General features: G+C 44.6%; 2 protein-coding genes across 17 annotated transcripts in view; one reads left to right on the top strand and one right to left on the bottom strand.

The window, feature by feature from the left end:
* The window catches only part of SMG7 (SMG7 nonsense mediated mRNA decay factor), an 82,945-nt gene extending 78,754 nt beyond the window's left edge, over window positions 1–4,191 (top strand). For 13 of the 15 annotated variants that reach the window (XM_032136400.2, XM_032136394.2, XM_032136393.2 and 10 more), the window contains 3 exons: window positions 730–900; window positions 1,024–1,169; window positions 1,804–4,191. In XM_032136400.2, the coding sequence (XP_031992291.1) occupies window positions 730–900; window positions 1,024–1,169; window positions 1,804–1,917 (431 nt within the window). In that variant the 3' untranslated portion in view covers window positions 1,918–4,191. The remainder of the gene's footprint in view (window positions 1–729; window positions 901–1,023; window positions 1,170–1,803) is intronic. The other 2 variants (XM_058430952.1, XM_058430951.1) reach the window with 1 other exon arrangement.
* A 1,128-nt stretch (window positions 4,192–5,319) lies between these two features.
* The window catches only part of NCF2 (neutrophil cytosolic factor 2), a 37,913-nt gene continuing 22,502 nt past the window's right edge, over window positions 5,320–20,730 (bottom strand). Inside the window, exons 8-15 of one of the 2 annotated variants that reach the window (XM_032136403.2) lie at window positions 19,797–19,938; window positions 19,514–19,582; window positions 18,302–18,377; window positions 16,584–16,609; window positions 16,014–16,165; window positions 15,775–15,886; window positions 10,037–10,214; window positions 5,320–6,175 (exon numbers count right to left, since the gene is read on the bottom strand). In XM_032136403.2, the coding sequence (XP_031992294.1) occupies window positions 6,063–6,175; window positions 10,037–10,214; window positions 15,775–15,886; window positions 16,014–16,165; window positions 16,584–16,609; window positions 18,302–18,377; window positions 19,514–19,582; window positions 19,797–19,938 (868 nt within the window). In that variant the 3' untranslated portion in view covers window positions 5,320–6,062. The remainder of the gene's footprint in view (window positions 6,176–10,036; window positions 10,215–15,774; window positions 15,887–16,013; window positions 16,166–16,583; window positions 16,610–18,301; window positions 18,378–19,513; window positions 19,583–19,796; window positions 19,939–20,730) is intronic. The other variant, XM_032136404.2, reaches the window with a different exon arrangement.

Below are 20,730 nucleotides of genomic sequence, written 5' to 3'. Positions count from 1 at the left end.
TTGGGTTTTTTATTTTTATTTTTTGTTTGTTTTTGTAACTTCTGAAAGGAAATAGAAAAAAAAAAAGAAGCCAGTTTATGTAATAAATGCTACTGACAAAACTTTTTACATCCTCAGTAGCCAGCAGAGATGTAAGGGAGAAAATAGAGGTTCTATGTTATGGTTCTCAGCTGTTTTTTAGTTTTATTTGTAGGTGTTCATTCTTTGCAGAAAAATTGCACTTTTTTTTTTGAGACAGCATCTTGCTGTGTTGCCCACTCTAGACTCAAACTCCTGGGCTCAAGCAGTCCTTCCATCTCAGCCTCCCAAGTAGCTGGGACTACAGGTGCACACCACTGTGCCCAGCTCTGCACTTTTTAAAATTGAGATTTTTAACTTATAATAGAGTCTGACTTAATAGTAATTCTTAAGGTTAGCAAATTCTGATACATAAGACCAATAAACACGTATCTGAAATAGCCGTGCGAGAATAATGCATTCATTCAGTTGACAAAAATTGCCTACTATTTTGTTTTGCTTTTTTAAGGCAAAGAATATGCCTTAGATATGTGTGGCAGGGCAAATTAGTGCGTCTAGCAGATCTCTTTGGAGCCTTTAGTTTCCCTTTCCTTCAAAGCCCTGTGGTTGTTATTAGTAGAATTTTAGTGATCAGATCTACAGGAACCTGTAGTTCTTTGTATGTTTGTGAAACAATGATTTACTGTATCCTGTGTTGCTATTATTTAATAGATCATTCAACACCAGCCAGCCAGTCTCCTCATTCCTCTAACCCAAGCAGCCTGCCCAGCTCTCCTCCAACACACAACCATAATTCTGTTCCATTCTCCAATTTTGGACCCATTGGGACTCCAGATAACAGGGATAGAAGGACTGCAGATCGGTGGAAAACTGATAAGCCAGGTGAGATCTACATTTCATTGCCAAGCAAAATTGAAAGAATTTACTCTATCCTTCCCTGGGGTCTGGCAATTGGCAGTGATAGAACATCTTCTTGAATTTTTCTTATCTCTTTTCATCCCTTAGCCATGGGTGGGTTTGGCATTGATTATCTCTCAGCAACGTCATCCTCTGAGAGCAGTTGGCATCAGGCCAGCACTCCGAGTGGCACCTGGACAGGCCATGGCCCCTCCATGGAGGATTCCTCTGCTGTCCTCATGGAAAGCCTAAAGGTGAGTAGATTTCAGGAACAAGAACCACAAGATTATTACAGCAAAGATGTCTCTGCTTTCATTCACATAAATAGCTAGGCTTACTTCTCAGGCCCTCAGAGTTGACTGATACATAGCACATATATGACAAAGTCCTCGAAACATGGTCTGCCTTACGAGATTCTTGAGTGATAGTTTTTAATTTCTGAATTCACTAGTGGTAAAGCAGTATCTTCAGGAGGACAAAAACAAAGGTTTTAGTTTCATTCTTAAGGTTAAGAAAAGTCTGATTCATTTTGGAATGTTTGATTTAAGCCTTTTCTGACAAAATAAGAGTATCTAATTTTAGAAATGTTTTATTTGCCTGAAACCTTTATAGTAAATGCCCTGTGTGGTACCACATACAGCTGAGTTTCAGTAAAAAGACTTGACATAAAATGTGATTTCACTTCTTCTGGTTTAAAATAGTCTTAATGGAAACTAACTAGCTTTGATTCTTATAATGACTTTTTCTAATAGCTGGATTTTTGTGGGGAGTGGGGTTGGGTTTTGGGGCCATGTATATGCCTTTATATTTGGCTGGGATTGAAAAACAAATCCGTTTCAGACAACTGGGCATTTGACCTCTGCTGACAAGATCTGGACTGTTTTTCAGTCTATCTGGTCCAGTTCCATGATGCATCCTGGACCTTCCGCTCTGGAGCAGCTGTTAATGCAGCAGAAGCAGAAACAGCAACGGGGACAAGGCACCATGAACCCTCCACACTGAGGCCAAAGTGGCAACCTGGGAATGAAGGCTCCATAAACCATGGCATGTTGGGTTTGCAGGACTGGCCCACACAGTCCCCTGCAGGTGGCAGCCCTCTTTTCTGTTTCTCGCTGTCAAGAGGGTGTAAGTATTCCACCAGCCCGCTGAGTGTGCACGAAATGTTCGCAGTGCAACAAAAAGAAAAATCCATCAGGAACTCTCCGTCCCCCCGGGGCCTTCCGGAGGGAGAGAGAGAGGAACTGCTGTTTATCTCACTCAGTTACTTGGTATCACCGCCTCTCATCTTCTCCATCGTGCATGTCCCCAGCCACATGGGAAGTGAAAGCTGAGAAGGGAAGGCAGATGGGAGAAGCCAATGGGAACTTCTCAGTCCTTTTTTCCTCTTTGGGGAATAAAATAGGAATCCATTAATGATTACTTTGCTGACTGAGAATGTAGTTGAAATTATTCTTAAACATCTTTTATTATTATTACTCTCAGTAGTAAAATATCATACTGAATTCTTCCATACACAGGTGTGCTTCTAGTCAGTGTGTAGCAAGGAAAGCCCCGTTCACTGCTCCTGTGAGAGGTTGGTGGTGACAGGATGGGGAACCGACCTCTTCAGCCAGTGGAAATGTTCCATAAGGGAGAGTTCAAGGCCTCTCAGAAGGCTCTGGTAGGCCCTTCTCTGGCCAGGAGACTCCAGCAGGAAATGCCCTTCACTCTGTAGGTGCTCGAGCCCCAATCGAGGATACAGTGTGGGTGGTGGTGCTGGGCTGGACTAGCAGGTGACTGCTGTAGGATTTCACATTACGTTTTTGATTCGTGTAAATTTTACAGTCGCACAGCAAGCAGTCTCACAGGAGGCAGGCTAGTCCATTCACAGCCTGGCACGTTCTAATAGGTAGAAGCTTTCAGTGTGGTTATTTTTTCTTTGGTTGGTTTTTGTGCCCCCATTCTACTTCCCACCCTCCTGCCCCATCTCCATCCTTTCTTTACCCAATGCTGTATGCTAGTAATTGTTTTTATTCCTAATGTGTGCAACATCACATCTTCCCAAGAAGCAACAGCATGGGGTCCAGCAGTTGGGGCCCAAAAGACAGTCTGAAGAGGAAGGAAGCAGCAGTATCTGCGTAGCCCACAGAGGGCCCAGGCCCCTGCCCAGCTGCAGTCTCCCAGCCTCCACTTTCAGAGTGAAATTCAAGGCAGCGTGGACATGTGCCCATCACGCACAGAAGAAAACATGACGTCGTCCATTTTGGAAGAGACGAAGGAAAGGAAAATAAACTCTTTATTTGATATTTATTAGGAGGAAAGAGGACTGAAAATGTTCTTGTGTAGAAACAGAAGGACAGCATTTCTGTTAGTCATTTCCTGGAAAAGTAATATTTTAAGGGGAAATTATGGAAACAATCTAAATGTTCAATTGCTGTGCTAGTGGTAGGGTTTATTTTCTGGGAGGTCTCTCCTTTGTGTGTCTGTGAGTATGTTTGTGTACACACACATGCCCATCTGCTATCCGAGAGGGGAGGGGTTGTGTGTGTGAGTGTATGGAGTTAGTGTGGAACTTAAGAGCTGGAACACAGCTGTAGAGCAAAGCACATCCAGGAGCCCCGGTTGTCACTGGAGTCTGGGCAACCCCAGCAATGAAAAGGGGTGAGATAATGCTCATTGCTCTTCAGAGAGAGTGGTTGGAGCCCACCCCCCCCGTATGCTTACATTATTGCTCTTTTAGTTTGACATGGTGTTTGGGTTTTGTTTTGTTTTTTTGAAAGGTCTGAAAAGGTGAAACCCCCCCACCCAATGGCAATATGAAACCTTTTGTGCTTCTCTTCAGCCCCTTCCCTGTGTCCACCTTTCTCTCCTCTTCCCAAGCCTTTTTCCTACTACCTTTACCCAGTTTGTGTGTTTGAGCTCTGCATTCAGGCAGCTGCAACATTCCAGTGTTTGAACTGTCACTGATTCTTGCGCCCTAGACAAGCTAACCAGGTTTACCATCTCACTCCCAGTAATACCCAGCTCCCATCTAAAGCCCCATTCTGCATGAGAATTTGGTGTTTGGAATGTTTTCTGACTCTTGGGGCGGGATTCCTCGCCTTATCATCCTCACTGTGGAGTAATGAGGAGGGAGAGGAGAACCTTTATCAGAAACTGGTTTTGTGTAGTAAACTTTCTTTTGTGGTTTTTTGTTTTGTTTTCTGGGTTTTGTTTTTTGTTTTTGTCTGTCTGTGCAAGACCTGCAGCTGCTGAAAATCAGCTTTGCCTTTAATTAAACCATGTTCTCTCCAACCAGATCTGTGTATCGATTGTTTCTTTTCTATCCTAAAAGATGTAAGTATTGAAGAAAATCCAACTTAAAAGGCAAGAATTTCAGCTACTCACAGGTCATCCAGGGAAAGGCATAGATGGTCAGAATTTGAATATTTTTCAGGGTTAATTTTGCTTTTAGTAGCATTCTAGACCAATGAATTATGGAAATTATAATTAATTGTAATGGAAAGGCATGAGTAGTAAGAAATCGATTATCAAAATTATTTTATTTAATAAAATAATGCCTTATGTTAAGGAATTAAGAGCCCATCATTTTTATTCCTATTGTAGCCGTTACTGAGGCAGTTCAGAGAGTTTATCCTTTCAGCCTGTGAAAATTCACTGGATCTGATGAGCAGCAACATTAATTATTCTTAGCTTTGGGGTTTCTTTTCTTTGAGTTGTGTCCAAAGTTTCCAGTGGTAGCTTGCTGGGTCTTCCAACTGTGTGCTGGAAGCCAGTGCTGTAGCTGACCGTAATGCCTGTGTGCTCACCCTGACCGGCTATCCTTTCACCTGCGTGTTGATTCAGTCTGCAGTTCACTTCCTTATTCTGCTTTTCACAGGCGCCTACACACTTGAAAAATTGTTAGCAAAGCTACACATACGCTACAGGAAGAAGTGGGTAGGGAGAGGAATTAAGGCCAGGCCTTAAGGTCTAATAGTTACAGAATCCTTCACCCAAGTTAATCCTGAAAAATTGGACAGTTGGGTTAGCCAAATCCATAGCATTCTGTTACGTATATTAGTATAGTATAGTATATGCAGTCATTTACCATATAACAACGTTTTGGTCAACAATGGACTGCATATACCATGATGCTCCCGTAAGATTATAATACATTTTTGCTGACCTTCTCTATGTTTAAATACACTGATACTTACCATTGTGGTATAGTTGCCTGCAGTATTCAACACAGTAACATGCTGTACAGGTTTGTAGCCTAGGAGTAGTAGGCTATACCTGGTAACCTAGCTGTGTAGTAGGCTATACCATCTAGTTTTGTGTAAGTGTACTCTAGATGATTGCACAACACATTTCTCAGATCATGTCTCCATTGTGAAGCAGTGCATAACTATTACCAAGTGTCAGCTAACAAGGTACTACTTATGAACTAGCTTCATAAACACTGCTGCTTTTCATCACTTAAATGTTGGTGATATATATTCAGTATTGAGTTCTTAACACATGTTCCTCTCGAGAATGAACAAAGGTATGTAATTCTATTAATTCTCTGTGGAATTTAGTGTTGTATTCCATGAGAACCTAACTTAGTCTAGGTTCTGTTTAAGCAACAAGACGTAATGAAAAAAGAAAACAAGTTTATTTGTATATGCCTTATGAGTAACCTATAAGGTTACTTCAAGCCTTAAGAGTCAATTACAGTAATGGTTCAGAAACAGGAATATTTGTACTTACTCCTTGGGCCTGGACTTGCATGTCTTGTTTTTGTAAGATAGGTTTTTTTATTGGCGGTATGACACAGAAAAGTGCACCAATCAAATGTACAGCTTGATGAATGTTTACAGTGTAAACACAGCTAGCTAGCCAGCACTCAGAGCAAGAAACAGGATCAGCACCTGGAAGACCCTCTCGTGCCCTTTCCAGACACTTCCATCCACTCCTCCTCTCCCCTAACTCCTCCATTCACCTGTCCCCATCTCCTCACCCACTGTGCCCCAGGAAATCATCCTGGGTACTCACATCATTGTCTAGTAGGTTAAATTTTAACAGGGAACAGTTAACACTTCCAAACTGTAATGTGTTAGTACAGTGTACAGCAGAAGGGTGCTAAATCTTACAAACAAGTAATAGGGCTTCATTTTCTTCAGCTTTGTAGTTTGTGAAACATCCTAGACTTCTCTCCGAGTGCTTTCCAGATCTGTAGTTGCGCATTCTTCAACAAAAACTTTGGGGAAAATGCCCACCTTCCCTTTGCACTCCCCTTCCAGCCATTCTTCATTCACTGATAAAAGGAAAAGTACATGTGGATTTCTAAAACCACTATAGGAAGATTGCCCTGTTGGCTATTCTACACAGAATTTGTTACCGGTCACCGTTCACTACCCCTAATTGTGATCAACAGGGAAAAGACAGTATTTCAAAGTGGTTTGAGAGTGAACACAGGGTTTAACCATCTTATTGATCTGTCTTAAACATGATAATGAAGGAGCAAAATGAAGAAGGATAAATTGTTTTTCAAAAAGTTACCAGATAAGAAGGGTCAAAGAAATTGAACAATGAGTCCTTAAATAGAATTTCCGTCCTTCCCCCACCCCCAACCTTGACAGGGTCTCACTGTCACCCAGGCTGGAGTGCAGTGGCACAATCTGGGCTTACTGCAACCTCTGCCTCCTGGGCTCAAGTAATCCTCCCACCTCAGACTCCCAAGTAACTGCAACTACAGGCTGCGCCACCACGCTTGGTTAATTTTTGTATTTATTAGAGATGGGATCTCACCATGTTGCTCAGGCTGGTCTCAAACTCCTGGGCTCAAGTGATCCACCCAACTCAGCCTCCCAAAGTGCTGTGGTGATAGGGGTGAGCCATGGTGCCTGGCCCAATTTTTTAAGAAAGAGAATTTTACCTGCCCTTTGTTGGGAATCTTTGTTTTGACTACAGAAAAGGGACATGCCGTTGGTTAAATATATTAAAAATGAAAGTTCATTAGTAAGCTTTCTTCTTTTCACTGAACTCCATTAAACAGCTGAGTTGGAGCTAGTGATGGGTTAGTACATGTTTGTAAAATATAAAGATTTTAATAGCTCTTACTCAGAGCCTTTAATAGAGTGCAGGCATTGTACTTAAAAAATATATTTAGACTTCATAATAACTTGTAGGTATCCATATTTTACTAAGGAAGAAGAGACCCAGAGAGGTGAATAGTTTGTTTAGAGCCATTCTGCCAGTAAAAATCAGACAACTTAGGTATAGTCTCCAAAGCCCACCTACCTGACCACACAGCCAGTTCAGAAGTTTGTACATCTAAATCAGACATTAAGGCACTGGTGCCTGGATCCTGCCCCCAGAAATTTTGCTTTAATGTGTGGTGTGACTGGGCAGCAGTTTTTTCAAAAGTTCCCTCAGGTAATTCTAACTGCAAATCACTGTCTTGATTCTTTCTACTTACAGGGTAGGTCGTGGACTGGAAGCATATTAGAAATGAAAAATCCCAGATCCCACCCCAAACCAGAGTCAGAATCCATTTAGGAAGATCCCCAGGTGATTCACATGCACGTTAAAGTTTGAGAAACACTTTGTAGATGAGACCATCTCATAACTTGAATGCAATTGAACTCCCCTCTGTCCTACCCTGACTGTGCTAAATTCTGTTTTCTGCTGAAGTGCTACAATATGGGTACTTCCTCAACTCACACTTGTACAGATAAGTCATAGTAAGAAGCGCACTGGCTTCTCTCCATATCTACCCAAAAGGTTGTTTTAGTGTGTTCTTTCATTTTATTCCTGCTCCGTCTCCCAAACTCCAGACAATTGAGCTGGTTCGTTGATTTAGGCACCTAGAAAGTGGCACTGGGAGGTGTTCAAGCCAGTTCTTCCCACTGAGTTACCATTCTCTCTTGTCGGAACACTCTGCTTCTATATTACTACTACTCATATTTTTTTTGAGACAGAGTCTCACTCTGTTGCCCAGACTGGGGTGCAAAGGTGCAATCTTGACTCACTGCAAGCTCCACGTCCCCAGTTCAAGTGATTCTGCCTCAGCCTCCTGAGGAGCTGGGACTACAGGTGCACGCCACCACGCCCGGCTAATTTTTTTATTTTTAGTAGAGATGAGGTTTCACCATGTTGGCCAGGCTGGTGTCGAATCCTGACCCCAAGTGATCCACTGACCTTGGTCTCCCAAAGTGCTGGAGTTACCAGCATGAGCCACCACGCCCAGCCTATACTACTCATATTTTTTAATTAATTGCTACACTTGTATACTCTCTCTACCCCCATTAACTTTTTTTTAATTTTAATTTTTGGTGTTTTTTTTGTTTGTTTTGTTTTTTTGAGACTGAGTCTCACTCTGTAACCCAGGCTGGAGTGCAGTAGCGCAATCTCAGCTCACTGCAACCTCCACCTCCTGGGTTCAAGCGATTGTCCTGCCTCAGCCTCCTGAGTAGCTGGGATTACAAGCATCTACCACCATGCCCGGCTAATTTTTGTATTTTTAGTAGAGACAGAGTTTCACCATGTTGGCCAGGCTGGTCTTGAACTCCTGACCTCAAGCAATCTGCCCGCATTGGTCTCCCAAGGTGCTGGGATTACAGGCATAATCCACTGCGCCTGGCCTATTTTTATTTTTTTAAGACGAGTCTTGCTCTGTCAACCAGGCTGGAGTGCAGTGGTGCAATCTTGGCTCACTGCAACCTCTACTCCCGGGTTCAAGCGTTTCTCTTGCCTCAGCCTCCCTAGCAGCTGGGACTACAGATGTGCATCACCATGCCCAGCTAATTTTTACATTTTTAGTAGAGATGGCGTTTCACCATGTTGGCCAGGCTGGTCTTGAACTCCTGGCCTCAAGTGATCCACCACCTCAGCCTCCCAAAGTGCTGGGATTACAGGTGTGAGCCACCACACCCGGCCTACCCCCATTAACTTTAAAATTTCCCACTCTCTTTGTCTGTTGGATTTTCTGTTATAATTGATAGTAGTTTTTCACTGCTTTGCATTGGTAGTGCACAGACTCAGCATATGAGCAGGGCTTTTATTATGGGACTTTTTTGTGTCCAGGTAGAGAATTAGGCTGGCAAACCACGAGTTGGAATGGTGCTTCTTAGAGTGTAGGCAGTAGACCAGCATCACCTGGAAACTTGGTAGTAATGCAAGTTGGTGGGCCCCACCCCAGACCTGACTCAGAATCTCTGGAGAGTGGGCCCAGGAATTGATTTAACAGACTCTCCCAGGGATTCTTAGAACTCTCCACTTTTAAGAGGTGTGTCTTGCTGTGTTGCCCAGGCAACAGCCTTGAACTCCTGGCCTCAAGTGATCCTCCTACCTCAGCTACCCTAGTGGCTAGGATTACAGGCATGCTGTTTCAATTTTTAGTCTGTTCATTCCAAACAGAATCAAGAAAGTCACCAGAGACACAGGATAGTTCTGAATAGCTGGTTTTTAAGGCAAAATTTACCTACTTTTCTCTTTGAAAAGTACATTAATTCAAAGAACTATGGTTTGCAGAAGGTCTTACGGCTTGACGCAAAGGCAAAGTGATTCCAGCCAATTTGTTACCTCTGGGAATGAGAATCCATGGTTTCCAAAGCATACTCCTCTTTAATAATCAAGATGTTTATCGCCGGCCAGGTGCGGTGGCTCATGCCTGTAATCCCAGCACTTTGGGAGGCCAAGGCAGTGGATCACTTGAGGCCAGGAGTTTTGAGACCAGCCTGGTCAACATGGAAAAACCCAGTCTCTACTAAATACACAAAAATTAGCTAGGCATGGTGGTGGGTGCCTGTAATCCCAGCTACTCAGGAGGCTGAGGCAGGAGAATTGCTTGAACCCAGAAGGGGGAGGTTGCAGTGAGCCAGGATTGCGCCACTGCACTCCAGCCTGGGCAACTGAGGGGGACTCTGTCTCGAAAAAAAAAAAAACAAACAAACAAAAAAAAACTCAGCTTTTTATTGCTTTCCTGGCTACTAGAGCAATAGACAGGGAAAGTCTGAGTGCTCAACTTTGCTCCCTCCAGCTAGATGCTAGGAAGGAGGTTGAAAACACTGGCTAAAGTTTTGTTTGTAGATTATTGATATTTTCTTCTCTCTGCCCTTGACCTTGTTTCTGCTAACATGTAAATTTGTTTCTATAATCTTGGAGTAGCACTTACCCTTTGATAGCACCAGGATTATATCCCCTTCCTGAAACTCCAGGTCCTCTGGTTGGGTAGCCTCATAACGGAAGAGTGCCTCTACTTGGCTGCCTTTCTTAAGCTGAGGTTCTGTTGTCTGGTTATTAGCATCAGCTTTTTCACTTTCCTTGGGTTCATCTGGAAAGCCTTGGTCACCCTGAAATAATAAAGGGCCTGTTAATTTTCCCAATTTCCTGCCAAATGAACACTGAACATCACTAAAGGAAACAGTGAAATGTCAAAGTAGAACCTGGGATATAAACTCATAAAGTTTGTGATCAGTGCCTTGTGTCGAGCTTATATGCTCTTTATGAATACTGGATGGTTGGGTAAATCAGTCCCCAACCTTTTTGGCATCAGGGACTGGTTTCATGGAAGACAGTTTTTAGATGAATGGTGGTGGGTTGTGGGTGTGGGGGTGGTTTCGGGATGAAATTGTTCCACCTTAGATCGTCAGGCATTAGATTCTCATAAAGAGCGTGCAACCTAGATCCCTCGCATGCACAGTTCACAATAGCGTTCACACTCCTATGAGAATCTTATGCCGCTGCTGATCTGACAGGAGGCAGAGCTCAGGCCAGTATACCTGCAGCTCACCTGCTGTGCAGCCCTGTACTGGCCTGTGGCCTGGGGGTTGGGGACCCCTGGGATAAATGAAACCAAAAGGTCTACAAAATCATATACAGTCTTAAAATATCTTACTGAAACCTTACAATAATCTTGAGACAGGTAGAATAGGCATTATTATTTCTTTACAGATGGGGACAGAGCCCTAAGTCAAAACTGGCTTTCTTAGCATCAACTCTAACAGTAACACTAGGGACCTTGTTAGAAATGCAGACTTTCAACTCCATCCCAATACTACTAAATCAGAAACTCCCTGAAGGTGAATCCTGCAATCTGTATTTTAAGTCCTCTAGGGAATTCTGATACTTGCTAAAGTTCGAAAACCACTGCACAATGCCATACTTCTTTTGTCTGTAACATTTCTTATACGTCTTAGACTTATGGTCTTAGACTTCTTCCACATGATTGTCACTTTTGCTTCACAAATGAAGGAGAAGGATGTGGTTTCTACAGATGTGAATCATAGAATTTAACAAATCAACAGAAATGCTGCTAGGCTTGTATGTACCGAGTGTTGTAAGTTCCAGCTTCTCAATGCTGTTTGTTGAACCTTGGTATATTGTCTTTATTGAGAGGCGATATGATGAGGTGGAAATGGCCCTAGAGAGTCCACAGACCAAGGTTTGTATCCCACCTCCACTGCTTACCAGCTCTGTGTCCCTAAACAAGCAGTGTAACTTCTTAGAACCTCAGTTACCTCACCTGAAATTGAGGCTAGAAGAATTCAATGAGATGACATACAATAATAGTAGTTGACATTTATTGAACACTTACTCTGTGGCAGTACTCTTCTAAATATGTATAAATATTTAGACTTGGTTAATGCTAAGTGTTCCTGCATAGAGTAGATGCTTAATAAATGTTAGTTCCTTTTATTTTTCTTTCTTTTTTTTTTTTTTTTTTTTGTATTTTTAGTAGAGATGGGGTTTCACCATGTTGGCCAGGCTGGTCTTAAACTCCTGAACTCAGGTGATCTGTCCCATCTCGGCCTCCCAAAGTGCTAGGATTTCAGGCATCAACCATACCAGGCCTCTTTTTTTTTTTTTTTTCTTTTTGAGACAGAATCTTGCTCTGTCACCCAGACTGGATTGCAGTGGTATGATATCAGCTCACTGTAACCTCTGCCTCTTGGGTTCAAGCAATTCTCCTGCCTCAGCCTCTCAAGTAGCTGGGACTACAGGTGCACCCCACCACACCCAGCTAATTTTTGTATTTTCAGTAGAGACAGGGTTTCACCATGTTGCCTCAACCTCCCAAAGTGTTGGGATTACAGGCGTGAGCCACCGCGCCTGGTTTTCTTTCTCCTAGTGAGTGAAAACCTGCCTTGTTGCCTCCAAAAGTAATGGATAGTGATAAAGAACATTCCACAGTGACTCCTGAGCCTGGATTAAATTGCAAAAAGATTGTTGGGAGTTTTAAGAGGGTTGGCTATGTGTAGCCACCAAATAGATAGAAGCTCCTGTCAAAGGAAAAGATTTTAATTAAAAAAAAAGTTTAAGTGAAGTAGTTCACATTTAGAGCAGAACTCCTTCTAGGAAGAATCTTTTTAAAAAGATGCTGAAGGGGTTAGTCCAAAGACAGACAGCTGGAAAACCTAGAGTGACCTTTCAGACTTCCAAGAGACCCCTTACACTCACACTCACTCTTACCCCCAGGATCCTGGGGCCTTTTGTCTCAGCCAGAGACACCAGGGAGTCTCATCCCCAGTGGCTGTATTTCCTGAAGGCAATTTTGTGAACGGGGAAGATACCTTAAACAGCTTTGTACACTGCCCGTTTCTAGGCTCATTCTCTTTCACTCTTCTTCTCCCACTTTATTTTTTCTTTTCCAGCAAACATTTGTCTCTGATTTCAGTGAGAATCTACCAAAGAACCCCTTGCTTTAAACAGAAGCCTCAAAAAATAAATAAATAAATAAATAAATAAATAAACAAACAAACAAACAAACAGAAGCCTCTGCCCAGCTGTGAGGATGAGGTTTGCAGGAAGGACTCTGGCTCCGGACCTGGATGAGCCAGAAGAGCTTTCCCACTTGCTCATTTCTACCATCTCCAAATCCACTTGTAGGTAGAAAATGGTAGCTCTCCCAAGGATTCATGTATGAACTGTTTCATATGATACTCCCTACACCAGTGTAACTGCAAATGCCACAGCCTAAAAATGCAAAGTCAGAAAAACAGGTGAATAGGAGAGCTGAAACTTCTGAAACAGCCCTAATTAACAGTTTTGGTCAATGGAGACTGGCCTCATTAATGCTGTATCTGGAGCTCTCTCCAGCCTCAGGACTGGATGGAAGCTGGTTCATCAGGAAGATCTGGCTAGCCTAGCTCAGCCCCTGCCTTGCTTATATACCTCATAACCATTCTTTCAAAGCAAGACCTGACTTTCTTCCCTGCTCACAGCAGCATCCTAGTGTACAAGGCCTTCCATGATATGTTGCCTTTCCAGCCTGTCTCCCACCACTCTCCCATTGCGTCTAGTAGTAACACTGCGCCCCTTTACCCACTATGCTGACTTTTATGGTGTTCCCTTTCTGTCTGTATAATGCACCCTTTCCTCCTCCATCTCACTAATTTCTTATGTATTGTTTTATGGTGAAGCTTCAAGATGATCTCAGCAGCATTTTCTTCAGGAAGACAACTCCTACCTGTTCCACTTCCCTCCAGCATTTCTGGGTTAGATAGCATACCCTGTGCTTCCATAACACAGTACATCCATTTGTGAACCCTCCATCAGTTTACACAACATGAGGCTTCACGTGCCTGCCCATCTACAGAGCCCTAGGTGCTCAGCAAGTGTTTGTTGAAGAATGTCACTAGCAAACAACCCAAATGTCCACCAACAGGTGAATAGATAAACGACATGTAGTGAAGAATGTCACTAGCAAACAACCCAAATGTCCACCAACAGGTGAATAGATAAACGACATGTAGTATCCATACAATGGAATACATTTAGCAATCAAAAGGATGAGACCAGTGAAACAAAAAGACTATATATACACTGTACAATCCACTTACATGAAATTATGTAAAAGGCAAAAGTATATTTACAGAAAGCAGACGGGTGGTTTTCCGGGTCTAGAGTTGGGGGAGGGAATTAATGTCAACAACAAAAAGAAATGGCAATTTTTCCTCTGGAGACCAAGAGACAGAGTTGGAGTGTTACCTTGTTGCTTCTATTAATGCTTCTAGCCTCTAACTTTTCACCTGACTCCCATTGTTCTTACTTGAAAGTCAGACTTCAGGCTAATAAGACCTCAGGCTAATAAGATAACCTGCCCTGGAACCATTAGTACAGCAGGGTAGTTAGGAATAGAGGCAGGCTCTGGAATCAAAATGTCTGCTTGAGTCCGGCTCCACTACTAAACAGCTATTTAATCTTGGTCAAGTTGCTTTGCCTTGTTTCCTAACCTCTCTTTGCCTTGTTTCCTAAATTATAAAATGAGAAAATAATATCTACCTCACAGAGTTACGAAGATTGTAAGAACACAGAGAATGCACTTTGCGGCTGGGTGCGGTGGCTCATGCCTGTAATCTCAGCACTTTGGGAGGCCGAGGCAAGTGGATCACGTCAGGGGTTCAAGACCAGCCTGGCCAACATGGTGAAACCCCGTCTCTACTAAAAATATAAAAGTTAGTCAGGAGTGATGGCAGTCGCCTGTAATCCCAGGTACTCGGGAGGCTGAGGCAGAGAATTGCTTGAACCTGGGAGGCGGAGGTTGCAGTGAGCCAAGATAACACCACTGCACTCCAGCCTGGGTAACAGAGCAAGACTCCATCTCAAAAAAAAAAAAAAAGAATGCACTTTGCACAGTATCTGACACATGGGAAGTTCTCAGTAGATATTTGCTGTTAATAGGATGTTACCCAAATCATCTCTTGGTGAAATAAATGCTATTTTCTGTCATCCTCATGTGAAAGTGTTCTTTCCCATGTTAACTTGAGAAGGTTGGCCAGGTGCAGTGGCTCACGCCTATAGTCCCTACATCTTGGGAGGCTAAGGTGGGAGGTTCTTTGCATGAGCCCAGGAGTTTGAGACCACCCTGGGAAGTATAGTGAGACTATATATACTGTAGACAAAAAATTTTTAAAAGTAGCCATGTGTGGTGGTGCACATATGTAGTTCCAGCTACTAGGGAGGCTGAGGTGGGAGGATTGCTTGAGCCTGGGAGGCAGAGGTTGCAGTGAGCTGTGATTGTGTCACTGCACTCCAGCCTGGGTGACAGAGCAAGATGAAAGAGAGAGACAGAGAGAGCACACGCAAAAGAGAGAGAAAAAGAAAAAAAGAAATGGAAGGAGAGAAGAAAATGAAAGAAAGAGAAAGAAAGGAAGGAAGGAGAAGAAAGGAGAGAAGAAAGGAAAAGAAAAGAAAGAGAAAAGAGGGAGGGAGGGAAGGCAGGGAAGGAAGGAAGAAAGAAAAAAGAAAAGAAAACTTAAGAAGGTGAAGAATGAGCTGGGCGCAGTAGCTCACGCCTGTAATCCCAGCACTTTGGGAGGCCGAGGCAGGTGGATCACAAGGCCAGGAGTTCAAAACCAGCCTGGCCAAGATGGTGAAACCCCATCTCTACTAAAAATACAAAAATTAGCTGGGCGCAGTTGCAGGTGCCTGTAATCCCAGCTACTCGGGAGGCTGAGGCAGGAGAATTTCTTGAACCCGGGCGGCAGAGGTTGTAGTGAGCCAAGATCATGCCACAGCACTCCAGCCTGGGCGACAGAGTGAGACTCCATCTCAAAAAAAAAAAAAAAAATGGCTATGAGCTGAGCCTTAAGCTATGACTTCATTCCAACCTTGCTTGACAGTGATGGATGGGATGTTTGACACAGTCAGGCAGGGAGCCGATGGAGGGGCAGGAGGCTTTCTGTGAGCTCTTGCCCTGCTGGGCCTGCTGTTCTCTTGTGGAAAACTCTCTCCCTGCTGCAAATGGGGTGAGGATGCAGGTAAAAGGGAGGCAGAGCTGTGACTTATTATACACCATATCCCCAACACCACGCATAGTGCCTAGTACACAGAAGGTGCTTGATAAATGTCAAATTGTTGAGGAAATGGCTCAGTGGAAATGTAACTTTAGATGCCCCTCACTGCACTCACCACTGTGTTCTCACACCACAGAGTCAGGCAGTAGTTTTTCACCTGGCCCCAGGCATCCTTCATGCTGTCTTCTGAAAGGGGTACCAGCTCATTGCTGTCCCAAGGCCGATAGCTGGGTAGGGATAATGAGTAAGAATCCAGTCAAAGAACATCATCACAAAAACCATCCTCCTCTTCCCTCCTCCAGGTCAGCACAAGGTCCCCACTGTACCCCTCACAGCTGCCTGCATGGAGCTCACCTTAGCTTAGTGTGTTCCAGCCGGAGCTCCAGTTTCTTAGACACCATGTTCCGGACCTGGCTGTAGGGGAGCCCGGGCTGAGTCTCCATGACTACCGTGTACTTGTAGTGCACCTTGAGTGTGTAGGGCATGGGAACACTGAGCTTCACTTCCTGAGTGGGGAGGAACAAAGGGAACTCCTGAGTGTCTGAGGCTTTCTCTCAACATCCTGGATCACCGCAGTTTTGTGATTTGGCACAGGGGGTACCCCATGCAGCAGGGGAGAGGCCAATAAGTAACTGGTTTCATAGTAGCCTAAAAGACCTTCAGAGGTCCTTTAGCCCAACCCTTGCTTGGACAGGAATTCCTACTGAGCAAGATCTGGCCCACTAGCTTGGGTAGTAGGAAGTGTTTGCATGATAGTGGAGGAGGCTATTAAGAGGGTCCCTAGCTCATGGACTCTGTAAGGTAGGAACTGGTTCGACCCTTCCATTGGGGCTCTTCCTATAATCCAGACAGACATGTCTGTGATTGATAGCCCAAGCCATCCCGTCTTCTACCACTTAAAACAGTATGAGGGAAAAATGTTACCTTAGGCTCTTCCTTTTGTTTCTGCCCTGAATGGAAAAAGTAGGGAGTAAAACAAAAGAAGATGGTGAATGAAGATGCTTGGCCAGCCCCTGCCACACACAGATGAAACCTCTTCAAATAGGGCCCCCAACCTCTTACCGTTTAATTTGTGGGGCAATTATTAACCTTAGTAAACTGTGGAGAAAATCTCGCCCTGGGGAAGCATGAAGGTCATGAACACATGAACAAACTCAGTCTCTGCTTCTAGGGAGCCTATAGGTAATTATCAAAGGACCAGCATATCCTCACCAACCCACAAGGTTAGCAGGGATCCCAAAGGTCAATTAAACCCACAGGATCCAAAGCAATGAAAATCGGAGTGCAAGGTGAGCCAGAGGCCACAGGAAGAAGTATTAGAACCACTGATCCTCACCTTCTTCTTTATTTTTGTGTATGTTTCCTAAAGTTTATTAATTTAATTAATCTAATATATTAATCTAATTAACCAATCTAATATTAATCTAATTTATGTAAGAGTAGCATGCATAAAGATATTTACTATAGGGGGTACATGATCAGAGAAGGCTGCTGATCTCAAACCTAGCTGATCATTAGAATCACATGGGAAGTTTTTTTCTAAAATACAAATTCCCGAGCCCCATTCCAGTCCTAAAAAATCAGAGCCAGTAGCCTAGGTAGGACCCTGTATTCACAAAATCATCCTAGGTTTATATGTGATCCTTGATGAGCCTCTAGACAAACGATAACAACAAAAAACCTGTCAAGGACATTGAGCAGGAGCAATGGGAGAAATTTGAATATGGAATACACATTATATAATAGTATCATATGAATGTTTAGTGTCCTAGATACCATGATTCTATTGTGATTATGCAGGAGACTGTGTTTTTGCAGCTGTGTAGGGTGAAGTGTCACGAGTCTGTAACTTATTTTCAACTGGCTCGGGGGAAAAAAATAGAATGGAGCAGGGCGAGTTCATGGTGCAAAATGTTAACAATTGGTGAGTTTAAGTGAAAGATATTCTGATGTTTATTGTATTCTACTGTCAGCTTTTCTGTAGGTTGGACATTTTTCAAAATAAAAATGGGGGAAGGGACATCCCGAGTGATTCTGATGATCAGGCGCGTGTGGCAATCATTGACCTAGAATCTGGCCAACCACTCACTCTGCGTCTCTACCAAGCACTTATCCAGGAGCTGCTTCAAGTGCACTTCCCAAGACAGCCCTCTCCACAATAGGAAACAGCATTTCGGAGAGAACATTTCCGTTTCACATCTGCCCATTGATTCTTTGTTCATCCTCAGGGCTCCACAGAGCAATTTCTTTTCCAGATACAGTGCCTCAGACATTTGAAAACAGCCACTCCACGCCCCTCAGAGGTAAGCATGTATAGTTACTTCAACTTTTCTTCCTGAGACATGGTTTCCGTACCTAACGATCAAGGGGTTTGGTGACTACATGAGTCACTCAGGAACCAGCTGCATTCACCCAAGCCCCGTGAGTGTTCTGCAGAAGGCAGGGAGAGAGGGCACTGATTTCATGTTTGGGGTGGGTGGGTGGTGCAAGAAAGGAGGTTCTGGGGCTGCGTGGTCGTTAGCTGAGCGACATGTTGGGAGAAGAAGAAACCAGAATTTCCTGGAAGGCAGGGAGAGGAACTCAGGAAGCAGCCTGGCATGCTCCTGCACCCAGACCTAGGCTGTGGCTCCAGGACCACTCACCTGGTGACAACTGGGGTCTTCCAGGGGCTTTGGAACTAGGAGGAGCTGGGATGTCGGACTCTGGAGAGCTTTCCTCCTGAAGGCAACAGGAAGCGATGGTCAGAACCTTCATTCAAAGTTCCCAGGCAGGGGTGGATGTGGGGAAACGCCCCTACAGAGACCCCATGAAAAGGAGCCAGATGCAGATAACATCCTAAAAGTTGGAATGGTAGTGACATTTGGGGAAGACGAAGGAAATGTTGGCCAAAAGAGGAGGCAGGGTTGGCCTGATGAAAATGAAAATCACAGTAGAAAGAAGAATCCTAACCCACTAAAAGGCCCTTGTCGCTTTAGCATCTCTTTCAGCCATACTGGAAATCTGCTGGACGTGGGGCAGGACCGAGCTCTTGTCTCCACTGCAGAGGGCATTGAGAAAGGAAAAATTCCACTTCTCATTTGCAAGGCGTTTGACGCTTTTGAAAGCATCTGGATATGGTGACTGACCAGGGAGGGCTGAGCTCATATACAACTGTTTGCACAGTCTAGAGACAGACAGGCTCCACTGCCATTGAGTCACTTACAGGGATGCTCAGATCTGACAAAGACAGCTCTCTAGGCCTGGCAGAAGGACAGACTTTTGAAGTGTGAGGGAGGGAGTAGCAGCAGTTTAGAAGCAGTGGCTGGCAAGGCCCACTCTGATTCAAAGCTCTAAGGCAGATCTCATTTTATTATTTTTATTTGTATAGAGATGGCATCTATTTTGCCCAGGCTGGTCTCGAACTCCTGAGTTCAAGTGATCCTCTTACCTCAGCCTCCCAAAGTGCTAGGGTTACAGGCATGAGCAACTGCACCTGGCCTCATTTTCTTTCTAATGGCATTGTACCAGCCAACACATTGACTATTCTTCCACGTGAAGCAGACACACCTGTGAAGACCTAACCCCCTCATATACTGTAGGCTTTGCTTCCCAAGTCACTTCTGACCAGGAAGAGTCACAGAGGTGGGTGGGCCCAATGGGACCTACAGATGCCTCCAACTTAGCACATCTGGGCTTTTTTCCCCTCATTCCCAGGTTCAGCTCTGGGTAGCTGGTGCCATCTCAAGGCGGGCTCAAGACTAGTGAATCTTTCTCCAGGGGTCCCGACAGCACCTCTTTTACACTGCTCTTCTCCCCTCCAGGGAGAGATCTCTAAAGGGTGAGAGGAAATGGGTCAGGCCTTGGCATCACATTACCTGGGGCTGCTGCTGAGGGTGGATCCGCAGCTCAACTGGTTCAAGGTAGTTGCAGGGAACAAGCCCCTTCTGCAGTGCAGCACCACAGAATCAGAAAGGAAAAAATAAAGATGTGCTCATCAGTACCCACACCACAGAACAGCCCAGAGTCCTGGGGAAGGGATGACGAACAGACAAAAGAACTTGGCTGGTCTGCAAAGAAAGCAGCAGATACTGCTCCACAGAGACTGCGTTTGCTCCAGGATCCCATGCCCATCGCACTGCCCTCTGATCCTCTTCATACCTGCCCGTTGAACATGACTGTGGCCCAGTTATCATTGCCCTTCTTCAAGACAAAGACAATGTTGCCTGGCATGACCTGGAGCTCTTCTTGTGTCTCAGGCACAAACCCAAATAGCACACGGTGAGCCTCCCCTTCCAGAGCCCTGCAGAGGATAGACACAAGATCCAGCTCCCATCTCCTCACACAACGCCATGGTGCAAACACAGTGAACTTGGAGCCAGGGACTTGGCTCCAGCCTGGCTCTAACTCCACATCTAACTGCAACTGCCGAGGTGACGCTGAGCCTGCCTGGGCTCCCAAGAGGTCTCGATAAGAAACTGGTGTACACCTACTCATAACCATATATACAGAGGGGCAAGAATCAAAGCAAAAACCCCACAACACTAGATAGTGAGGACTTACAATCCTTGCCCTCCCTTCCCCTCTGAGGAGGAAGGTCCCTGGCTGGGTCATCTTGGCCAGCTCCCAAGGCTGGGCTGGGGTGAATCAGGTGACTGTGGTCAGGGGAACAGCACAAAGCGGAAGTCAGGTGACAGCCAGCTGGGCCAGAAAGATCGGTGGGAGAGGAGGAAGGAGAAACCACCTACAGCCATTGTTGGGCCAGGGTAGGGAGACCATGAGCAGGTTAGGTGCCAGGGAGCGTGAGGGATGCATACAGAGGGCTCTGAGGCTGCCCAGCTGCTGTGGTGCAGTGTTGGTTCCCTTAAGTCTGACTTCACGCGTTTAGGCTTTGAGGCTCTGATTGGCGTCACTTTGGAACGTGTGACTGAGAGGCTGGTGTTCAGGTTTCAGGCTTCCCTCCCTTTACTCCCCACTCTGTTACTTTCCCCTCAGCCCATGCTTGTTTCCAGACATCGTGTCTACCCCTGTAGGGAATACAGGCCCTTCCAGCTGACAGGGAGCTTAGGAATGAGCTCATCCAGCCCCCTCATTT

The sequence above is a fragment of the Hylobates moloch genome, unplaced genomic scaffold (genome assembly GCF_009828535.3).
Source record: "Hylobates moloch isolate HMO894 unplaced genomic scaffold, HMol_V3 SCAFFOLD_18, whole genome shotgun sequence".
Taxonomy (NCBI): Eukaryota; Metazoa; Chordata; class Mammalia; order Primates; family Hylobatidae; genus Hylobates; species Hylobates moloch.
Note: the sequence above shows the minus strand (reverse complement) of the source record. Positions and strands in the feature narration are given on the sequence as shown.